Source organism: Lampetra planeri, chromosome 38 (assembly GCF_965212315.1).
Source record: "Lampetra planeri chromosome 38, kcLamPlan1.2.h2, whole genome shotgun sequence".
Classification (NCBI taxonomy): Eukaryota; Metazoa; Chordata; class Hyperoartia; order Petromyzontiformes; family Petromyzontidae; genus Lampetra; species Lampetra planeri.
This window is the reverse complement of record NC_136144.1, coordinates 11,356,859-11,367,236: the sequence shown is the minus strand read 5'-3', so window position 1 is coordinate 11,367,236 and position 10,378 is coordinate 11,356,859. Positions and strand designations below refer to the sequence as shown.

At 58.8% G+C, this 10,378-nt stretch overlaps 1 protein-coding gene across 1 annotated transcript; it reads right to left on the bottom strand.

Moving 5' to 3' along the window:
- Positions 1-534: 534 nt before the first annotated feature.
- Positions 535-10,107, bottom strand: SPRR2F (small proline rich protein 2F). The gene is made up of 4 exons (XM_078612392.1): positions 10,047-10,107; positions 7,804-8,032; positions 6,379-6,473; positions 535-2,758 (listed from the first exon to the last, which is right to left on the bottom strand). The coding sequence occupies exon 4, from the start codon at positions 2,711-2,713 to the stop codon at positions 2,057-2,059; it is 657 nt and encodes a 218-aa protein (XP_078468518.1). The 5' UTR covers positions 2,714-2,758; positions 6,379-6,473; positions 7,804-8,032; positions 10,047-10,107; the 3' UTR covers positions 535-2,056.
- Positions 10,108-10,378: the final 271 nt, after the last annotated feature.

Here is a 10,378-nt window from a genome sequence, read left to right as displayed (position 1 = left end):
GAGAAGCGGCCGGCGGAAGTGGATGTCACGGAGCCACCTCCCAACCCTGCTGCTGCTATGGAGAGTCACACCGCATGGCGACCACGGTCGCCAGGAGATGCTCATTGCCTCACCTGGGATACAGGAGGGCATGGGTTGGATCCCGACCCTGACACCTGCTGTATATTTGGAGTTTGCGTGTCTCTTTCCCCGTGGTCATGCGGATTTTTCTCTGGCTCCTCCGATTTTTTGCCCCTCCGCATTTAGAGTCAACGTCGCACGTTTAGAGAGTATTTGGCTACAGCTGTACATGCCCACGTGATGATGACGATAAGCCACTTCGCAGTCATTCGTGGCCAGGTCGCTCCTCAAGAAGAGCTGCACACAGCTCAGTGGGGCCTTGCCTGGTTAGATAAAACAAATAGTCAAATACAAAATATTTTATAGATATTTTTCATATCCTCACCTCTTCTCCATCGCCCATTTCTCTTCCCTTTCCCTCCCCTCGTCCATCTACCCCCTGTCCCCCCCCCCCCCGTACCCCCTTTCATGACCCCCAGAGTACCCCTTTATCGCCGTCGCTCGACCCTTGGCAGCTGGCAGTGGCGCGTGCCCCTGGCGACTCCGTCGGGCTCCGTCAGCCCCTTGGGCGACGCTCTCTCTGGGTGCTGCCGGTTCCGCTATAGCGCGGTGGGAGTTGCGTCCCTGGAGAACACCGCGTTATGGAAAAATGTGCATTATAATGAATCAAATATAATACAGTAGAACCCCTCTTAATGACCACCTCGGTGAACAACTAATCGCTTAACGACGGGCCTCCATAGAGCCCAATGCGTAGTGTATCGTCGTGTAGAGTGTAGTATATAGTAGTGTAGTGTATAGTCTAGTGTGTAGTGTAGTGTATAGTAGTGTATAGTGTAGTGTATAGTAGTGTAGTGTAAAGTCTAGTGTATAGTAGTGTAGTGCCTCCATAGAGCCCAATGTGTTCACTTACCGACAATTCAGGTACAGTAAATATGAATGCATTGTTTAACCAAGTTTATTTTAATGTGTTTAAAATGTTGTTAGTATTTTTATGTATTAATACCCATTGTTTAAATATAAAGTACGTTTCTTGGGTGAAACAGGGTAACTTTTGATGCTATCTGAACGCAGTAAGCCGTTAACGTGTTATTCCTAGACTCGTTCAACCACCAAATCACGTAACGCCCGGTTTCGTGGAACCAATTGCCGTCATTAAGAGGGGTTCTGCCATACAGGGTAAGGCACAGTCCGCGATGACGCGTGAGATGCGTATGCAGGCTGAACAAAGACGGAGGCACGTGGTGGCCAGCCTCACGGAGCATCCAGCAGCATCCCACCGCCTCGTGTGATCCCAGGTCGAGGTAGCAGCCATGTGACCGCTTATCCCCACTCGCGTGACGCAGTTCCATTCGCTCGGTCGCGTTATATCCAGGTGGCATTATGAAAAGAACAAGCGGCGTCACAGGAGAACGGGCTGCATATCTGAATCTAAATTAGATTAGGTTGCAACGTAGAAGTAAGAAAAATGGTTGCACGGAGAAGACAACCTGATGTTGCATGCAGGCAGGCAGTGACAAGAAGGAGACTGCCGCTATTTGGACACACACAAACATGTCGTGGGATGGACAACAACGGGAAAATTAAAAGTGTGTAGTTATTGTTGTTCTTATTGTTCGGGAAAATGTAAAGAACTGGAAAGAGAGGAAGCGCTAACAGAGAATGGTTTGACGACGACGACGACACCATAAACAGATGTGGTGCCAGAAAGATGGGGGCCACTGACGCGTACTGGCACGAGGACACAGAGAGAGTGGAAACAACAAATCACGAAATGTGCAGTGGACACTTCCGATTGGCTATCTACCCCAGGGATCGTGACAACGATAATGACGTAGTACCCCTCCATCGCTGCCACACATTCCTCAACAGCCCGCAAGTGGCGCGTTCCCCTGCCAGCTCCGCCACTCCACGTCGACGTTTCCGTAGGGCAACGTCGGCCTCCTTGAGCGAAATTCGTCGCGGCTGTATCTAAATCCGAAATCAGATTGGGGGTTTACAGCGCACAGTGGCGCTCCGCAATGCTCCCCATGCTGCGCGCGGACGACAGCGCAGCAGCGGCGGCAGTCGCGGCGGCGGCGGCGGGACAGCAAGTGGGGCCGGGCGGCCCGACTCGCGCGGCGGCCGGAGGGATGGCGGCGGCAGTGGCGGTGGCAGAAGCCTGAGCTAGGCCCGCGGGCTTAGGCCGGATGGCGGGCGGCAGTCCCGCGGCCCTCGCGCCGCCTGGCCCTCCCGCGGCCTTCCCCAGCGAGAGGCCCACGCGGAGGCTGCTCCCGGGGAGGCCGCTCCCGGGCGGCGGCGGCGGCGAGGAGGAGGCCAGCCGGTGGCGGCGGCCCACAGGCGTCGCCGGGAGGCTGTGAGTGGTCGACGGCCACGGCTGGCGGACGCCGGAGCTCCAGCTGGGGGCGATGTCACGGCGGCGGTGGTTATGGTGGTGGCACGGTTGGCAGAGGTGGCGCTGACGGTGGTGGTGGGCGGGTATCGGCGGTGATAGCGATGATGGTGATGGCTGCTGCTGGTGTTGCTGCGGTGGCGATGACGACGGCGGTGGCGATGATGGTGATGATGACGGTGGCGGTGCCGGCGATGGGCTGCCGGGGAACGTGTCCAGCACGAGGTCGGGAGCTCGCTCCGCCGATCCCTGGCGCTCCATCTCCTGGAGTTCATGCAGAGCGTTGTGGAGCGCCGCCTCGATCTCCTACGGAACGCAGGCATCCGTGGTCATGGCCGCTCGTGCCCTATCCACGATCGGATGAATCAGCCTTCACCCCCTCCCCCCCACCCTCTAGCCCAGCAATCCCTTGCTGCAAGCCGGCGGCAGGGCCTCTGTCATACGGAGCGTCTAGGCAAGCATCGCACCCGAGTGTGGCGCTAAAGCCTACACTTTGTCATCTTACCCAGGTTCAAGGCCCCACTGAGCTGTCTTAGCTCTTTAGCTCTTTTGCAGAAGTCACGTCGTAATTTATAGCAGCAGCCAAATACTCTGAGCGCGTAACATCGATTCTGAACGTGGAATCACTACCCACACTTTACCCCACCTGGTAGAGGTGGACTACCCACACTGTACCCCACCTGGTAGAGGTGGACTACCCACACTGTACCCCACCTGGTGGAGGTGGGACTACCCACACTGTAGCCCACCTGGTGGAGGTTGGACTACCCACACTGTACCCCACCTGGTGGAGGTGGACTACCCACACTGTACCCCACCTGGTGGAGGTGGACTACCCACACTGTACCCCACCTGGTGGAGGTGAACTACCCACACTGTACCCCACCTGGTGGAGGTGGACTACCCACACTGTACCCCACCTGGTGGAGGTGGACTACCCACACTGTATCCCACCTGGTGGAGGTGGACTACCCACACTGTACCCCACCTGGTGGAGGTGGGACTACCCACACTGTACCCCACCTGGTGGAGGTGGGACTACCCACACTGTACCCCACCGCGCGCGGCTTCCGATGGACGGATTCATGGCTGGTTGCGGATGGCGAATCCGCTGATAACCAATGTGGCAGCTTCCTTGAGTGCTTTGGTGAGTGTTGTGATGAGTATGGTGGTGTGTTCTGTAACCGAGTCTGGTGGCTAGCAGATCAGTGGTCTTGTGGTGAGTATTTCGGTGAGATGTGGTGAATGCTGTGGTAAGAGTGTTTTGTTGAATGTTGTGGTGAGTGTGGTGCTGATTGGCGGTGAGTGTTGTGGTGAGTGCGACGGTGAGTATTATGTTGAATGTTTTAGGGAGTGTTGTGGTCAGCTGTGGTGAATGTGGTGGTGGTTGTTGTGGTTGATATCGTGGCGAGTATGATGGGGAAGTGTTTTCGTGAATTGCGGTAAGCGTGGTGGTGTGTGTGCTCTGGTGAGCATTTCAGCATCTTCGCCGGTTGGAAACATTTAGGCTGGCCTGCCTACGATCCATTTAACCTGCAGGCTGGATTGTGTAAGGAGCTTACAAATCCTTGAAAGATCTGGGCAAAGTCCCATCGGTGAGCTCCTCCGGCAGGCAAGGCTGCGTTGGCTGGGTCATGTAGCCCGCATGCCCAGCCACCGCATGCCTAAACAGCTTTTGTTCGGCCGGATCGAGGGGGCTAAACGGGCGCGGCACGGGCTAGAGAAGAGATGGAGTGATGTGGTACAGGAGGACGTGGAGCTGAGTGGACTTGCCGATGACTGGTACCAGCGGTGTCAAGATCGGCCTCAGTGGAGGAGGCTCGTGAAGGACGCTACTGGGCAGTTGGAGGCAGTCGCCCTACAACAACAACGGAGGGCGGAGGAGCGACGCTCACAACAACGAGCGGAGCGCCGGGTGGCTAAAGCACAGCAAGTTGGTACAGTAGGGGGCAAAGGTGGTGCATCAGCCAGTCATCTCGGTCATCTCGGTCAGTCGACCCGTGGCACCTGCTTGGTCTGCCCCGTGACCTCCTGCCAGTGGGCGTTCGACACTTCACGTGGCCTCAAGGTGCACTTGGCCTGGCACAAGCGTCGTGGTGACGTCACCGCCACTTAGTGGCGAATGGCGGTTGTTGTTGTTTCAGCGTGGTTGGTGGTGAGCGTGGCTGGCGGTGATTGTGGTTGGTGGTGAGCGTGGTTGGTGGTGATCGTGGCTGGTGGTGATCGTGGTTGGCGGTGAGCGTGGTTGGTGGTGAGCGTGGTTGGTGGTGAGCGTGGCTGGTGGTGAGTGTGGTTGGCGGTGAGCGTGGTTGGTGGTGAGCGTGGCTGGTGGTGAGTGTGGTTGGCGGTGAACGAGGTTGGTGGTGAGTGGTTGGTGGTGATCATGGTTGGTGGTGAGCGTGGCTGGTGGTGATCGTGGTTGGTGGTGATCGTGGCTGGTGGTGAGTGTGGCTGGTGGTGAGCGTGGCTGGTGGTGAGCGTAGCTGGTGGTGATCATGGTTGGCGGTGAGCGTGGTTGGTGGTGAGTGTGGTTGGTGGTGAGCGTGGTTGGTGGTGAGTATGGTTGGTGGTGAGTGTGGCTGGTGGTGATCGTGGTTGGTGGTGAGTATGGTTGGCGGTGAACGTGGTTGGTGGTGAGTGTGGTTGGTGGTGATCGTGGTTGGCGGTGAGCGTGGTTTTTGGTGAGCGTGGTTGGTGGTGATCGTGGCTGGTGGTGATCGTGGCTGGTGGTGAGCGTGGCTGGTGGTGATCGTGGTTGGTGGTGAGTGTGGTTGGTGGTGAGCGTGGTTGGTAGTGAGCATGGTTGGTGGTGAGCGTGGTTGGTGGTGAGTGTGGTTGGTGGTGAGTGTGGTTGGTGGTGATCGTGGTTGGCGGTGAGCGTGGTTTTTGGTGAGCGTGGTTGGTGGTGATCGTGGCTGGTGGTGAGCGTGGCTGGTGGTGATCGTGGTTGGTGGTGAGTGTGGTTGGTGGTGAGCGTGGTTGGTAGTGAGCATGGTTGGTGGTGAGCGTGGTTGGTGGTGAGTGTGGTTGGTGGTGATCGTGGTTGGTGGTGAGCGTGGTTGGTGGTGAGTGTGGCTGGTGGTGATCGTGGTTGGTGGTGAGTGTGGTTGGTGGTGATCGTGGTTGGTGGTGAGCGTGGTTGGTGGTGAACGTGGTTGGTGGTGAGCGTGGTTGGTGGTGAGCGTGGCTGGTGGTGAGCGTGGTTGGTGGTGAGCGTGGTTGGTGGTGAGCGTGGTTGGTGGTGATCGTGGTTGGCGGTGAGCGTGGTTGGTGGTGATCGTGGTTGGTGGTGAGCGTGGTTGGTGGTGATCGTGGCGGGTGGTGAGCGTGGTTGGTGGTGAGCGTGGTTGGTGGTGAGCGTGGTTGGTGGTGAGCGTGGCTGGTGGTGAGCGTGGTTGGTGGTGAGCGTGGTTGGTGGTGAGCGTGGTTGGTGGTGATCGTGGTTGGCGGTGAGCGTGGTTGGTGGTGATCGTGGTTGGTGGTGAGCGTGGTTGGTGGTGATCGTGGCGGGTGGTGATCGTGGTTGGCGGTGAGCGTGGTTGGCGGTGAGCGTGGTTGGCGGTGAGCGTGGTTGGTGGTGAGCGTGGTTGGTGGTGATCGTGGCTGGTGGTGATCGTGGTTGGCGGTGAGCGTGGTTGGTGGTGATCGTGGCTGGTGGTGAGCGTGGTTGGTGGTGAGCGTGGTTGGTGGTGATCGTGGCTGGTGGTGATCGTGGTTGGCGGTGAGCATGGTTGGCGGTGAGCGTGGTTGGTGGTGAGCGTGGTTGGCGGTGAGCGTGGTTGGCGGTGAGCGTGGTTGGCGGTGAGCATGGTTGGCGGTGAGCGTGGTTGGCGGTGAGCGTGGTTGGTGGTGAGCGTGGTTGGTGGTGAGCGTGGTTGGTGGTGAGCGTGGTTGGTGGTGAGCGTGGTTGGTGGTGAGCGTGGCACCGGCGTGAAGGGGTCTTCGTCTCCGTCTCCCTCCGCTCCGCCTCGCTGGAGGAGCGGCCTCCTGTGGCTGCCACCTCCCCCGTCACGGCCGCCCCCTGAGAGACGGCAGAGCGGGCGGGCACGTGAGACGAGGCCCCCTCACCCCCAACAACAATGTTGCTCTACTCACACCTACAACGGTTCCGCTTGTTGGCGGTGCCCTTGGCGTTTTGGACTTCGAAATGAAAGTGAACAAACTGCGTAGGCGATGGAGACTACAAAGGAGAAGGTGGTAGGATGGGAACATCATAGCCAGTAATGACTTAAACTGGTTGAAAATGTCCTTACAATTATTTTTCAGTTTGTACCCATCTTCTCGGTTGAAATTGTGTTTGTGTCTATATATATATGGATGGCTTCATGAACGAATCTTTGTTGATAGCCCTCAGGCCTTCAAAGTACCTTCGTCTTAGAGAAATCTACTTCATGTGAGCCAGCCGCATTAAAGTAATGATCAGCCACGGCAGAAATTATGGTCCTGCCGTGTTTCAGATCTGCCTTGTGTTCACGAACACGGTCCGAGACATGTCGCTTAGTTTCCCCAATGTAACTACTGCCGCAGACACAGCTGAGTTTGTAGACGCCGAGATATTGCATGTCAGGGATCACATCCTTCACAGATGGGATCAGATTACGAATTTTATGTACTGTGTTGAATCAAACCTGGATCTTGTGTTTGCTCATGATTTTGGAAATCTTGTTAGTGACCCCTGCTATGTATGGCAAGGTGATGGTTTTGATTGGGTCCTCAGATGGTTCTTTCCCAACGTTTGGGGTGATAGCTTTACGGATTGTGTAGTCTGAATATCCATCCACCTTGGGAGCTTGGTGTACGTGTTCCAGTTCACCGGCTAGGTGGTGACGGTCGGAGATGCATCGAGCTCTATGGTGTAGAGGTTTGATGACGAAATTCTTCTGGGATGGATGGTGGTGGGAGTCAGGTTTTAGGTAGGCATCCGTATGGGTGGCTTTCCTGTAGACAGTGTCCCATTGAGCCATCTGGTTTCTTTTCGATTAAAACATCCAAGAATGATTATTGAGGGGGGTGCTCCATGTGGAGTGACGTCACCCACTCATGATTATTAATGAGGGGGGGTGCTCCATGTGGAGTGACGTCACCCGCTCATGATTATTAATGAGGGGGGGTGCTCCATGTGGAGTGACGTCACCCGCTCATGATTATTAATGAGGGGGGGTGGGGTGCTCCATGAGGAGTGACGTCACCCGCCCATGATGTTTAATGGGAGCGCTAGGGAGTTAGCGTGACATCAGGGTTCTGGCTCTTTCCATATTAGGAATGCTGGGCAACGCTGAGGCGACCCTCGACTTGCACGGGAGTAGAACTTCTATCCGCGCCGTAGCGTAGCCAGCCGTGCCAATCATCACCTGGAACCGACAGGCACGGAGTCCTGTGTGGGTAGACATTGCCGCTGCTGTTGATGGCGGCGGTGGTGGTGGCGGTGGCGGTGGCGGCGGTGGTGGTGGCGGTGCCACCGTCCACAGGCCCCACCAAACCGAGCGCCACCGTGGCGCCACCCGCTGCACCGAAGCTGTCCCTGTCGCCGCTGCTGCTGCCCGCAGGGTGGCCACCGAGGCCCGGCGCGGTGGCCCCACCCTGGGAGGTGACGGCAGCGGCAGGAGGAGAAGGAGCCCCCACGCGTCTCACCACGCGCCTCACCACGCGCCTCACCACGCGCCTCACCACGCGCCTCACCACGCGCCTCACCACGCGCCTCACCACGCGCCTCACCACGCGCCTCACCACGCGCCTCACCACGCGCCTCACCACGCGCCTCACCACGCGCCTCACCACGCGTCTCTCCACGCGCCTCACCACGCGCCTCACCACGCGCCTCTCCACGCGCCTCTCCACGCGCCTCTCCACGCGCCTCACCACGCGTCTCTCCACGCGCCTCACCACGCGCCTCACCACGCGCCTCTCCACGCGCCTCACCACGCGTCTCACCACGCGCCTTACCACGCGCCTCACCACGCGCCTCTCCACGCGCCTCACCACGCGCCTCACCACGCGCCTCACCACGCGCCTCACCACGCGCCTCACCACGCGCCTCACCACGCGCCTCACCACGCGTCTCTCCATGTGCCTCACCACGCGCCTCACCACGCGCCTCACCACGCGCCTCACCACGCGCCTCACCACGCGCCTCACCACGCGCCTCACCACGCGCCTCTCCACGCGCCTCACCACGCGCCTCACCACGCGCCTCACCACGCGCCTCACCACGCGCCTCTCCACGCGCCTCACCACGCGTCTCTCCACGCGCCTCACCACGCGCCTCACCACGCGCCTCACCACGCGCCTCACCACGCGCCTCACCACGCGCCTCACCACGCGCCTCACCACGCGCCTCTCCACGCGCCTCACCACGCGCCTCACCACGCGCCTCACCACGCGCCTCACCACGCGCCTCACCACGCGCCTCACCACGCGCCTCGTTCTGTTTGCATGACACAGCCTCACCAATTGGTGGTGGAGGGTTTCACAACACATTCATATTTACGCCATCTAACCCTAAAAAATGCTCTATTAAGGTAAGGCCCACTGAACTATTAAGCGACCTGGCGATGTTTATTACACAATGCACCGGGTACCCATTTGAGGCCGAGTCGACCTAGGGGAGGCCCAGGATCGAGTCAGTTATTCGTCACTGGTATTGGGCGTCAGCGGGAATCGATTTCGGGTGGCCGGGTTCGTAGCTCAGCGGACTAACCGCTACACCACCGCTCCCCACACACACAGGCTCTCGCACACTCTCACATACTCAGACTCTGTAGAACAGGGATTAAACATGCACACTCCACTCAGCAAGGCGCCCCAGTCGGGAATCGAACCCAGGCTCCTTGCTGCTTTGAGGTGTGTCACCACTTTGCCACCATAGCCAGTGTGTGTGAGCCAATGTGTGAGCGAGTGAGCAAGAGAATGAGTGAGGAAGCAGGAGAATGAGTGAGGGAGCGAGTGAGCGAGCAGGTGCAGGTGAGTGTGTGAGCTAACGTGCGAATGAGTGAGCAAATTGAGTGATCGACCCATCGAGTGAGTGAGCCAGCGAGTGAGTGAGCTACCGAGTGAGTGAATGAGCGAGCGAGTGAGCAAGGGGGCGAGTGAGTGAGTGTGTGAGCCAGTGAGTGAGCCAGCGAGTGAGTGGGCAAGCGAGTGAGCAAGGGGGCGAGTGAGTGAGTGAGCCAGTGAGTGAGCCAGCGAGTGAGTGGGCAAGCGAGTGAACAAGGGAGTGAGTGAGCGAGTGAGCCAGCGAGTGAACAAGTGAGCGAGTGAGTGAGTGAGTGAGTGAGCCAGCGAGTAAGTGGGCAAGTGAGTGAGTGAGCCAGTGAGTGAGCCAGCGAGTAAGTGGGAAAGTGAGTGAGCGAGTGAGCCAGCGAGTGAGTGAACGAGTGAGCGAGTGAGTGAGTGAGCCAGCAAGTGAGTGAGTGAGCCAGTGAGTGAGCCAGCGAGTAAGTGGGAAAGTGAGTGAGCGAGTGAGCCAGCGAGTGAGTGAACGAGTGAGCGAGTGAGTGAGTGAGTGAGCCAGTGAGTGAGCCAACGAGTAAGTGGGCAAATGAGTGAGTGAGCCAGCGAGTGAGTGAACGAGTGAGCGAGTGAGTGAGCGGCCTACGCAGCGACGTGGCGACCGTTGTCTCGGCGCGATCCGCGGCTCATCCTCCTCGGTGGTCCCCCTCGGGGGCCCTCCCACCGTGCCCCCCGCCCCCCACCCCCATGCCGCCCCCCCTCGTGCGGCCGAGGGGGCCGGCTCCGTGCGGGGCAGCCGGGGCCGCGGGGCCCCCACTTCCATCACCCAGGGCCTCTGCAGGGTCACCGGTTCACTGGCTGGGCCGTGCCTGGTGGGAGGGATCGAGAAGGGGGGGACGAGAGGGGGGGACGAGGGGGGGGGGTAAACGAGGGGGGGGGGTGAACATGAGAGGGGGGTGTGAGTGGTCGTGCGGGTGA

Bases quoted from the DNA above. Each gene is read 5' to 3' on its own strand.
- SPRR2F (XM_078612392.1), bottom strand. From the start codon at position 2,713: ATGGAGCGCCAGGGATCGGCGGAGCGAGCTCCCGACCTCGTGCTGGAC.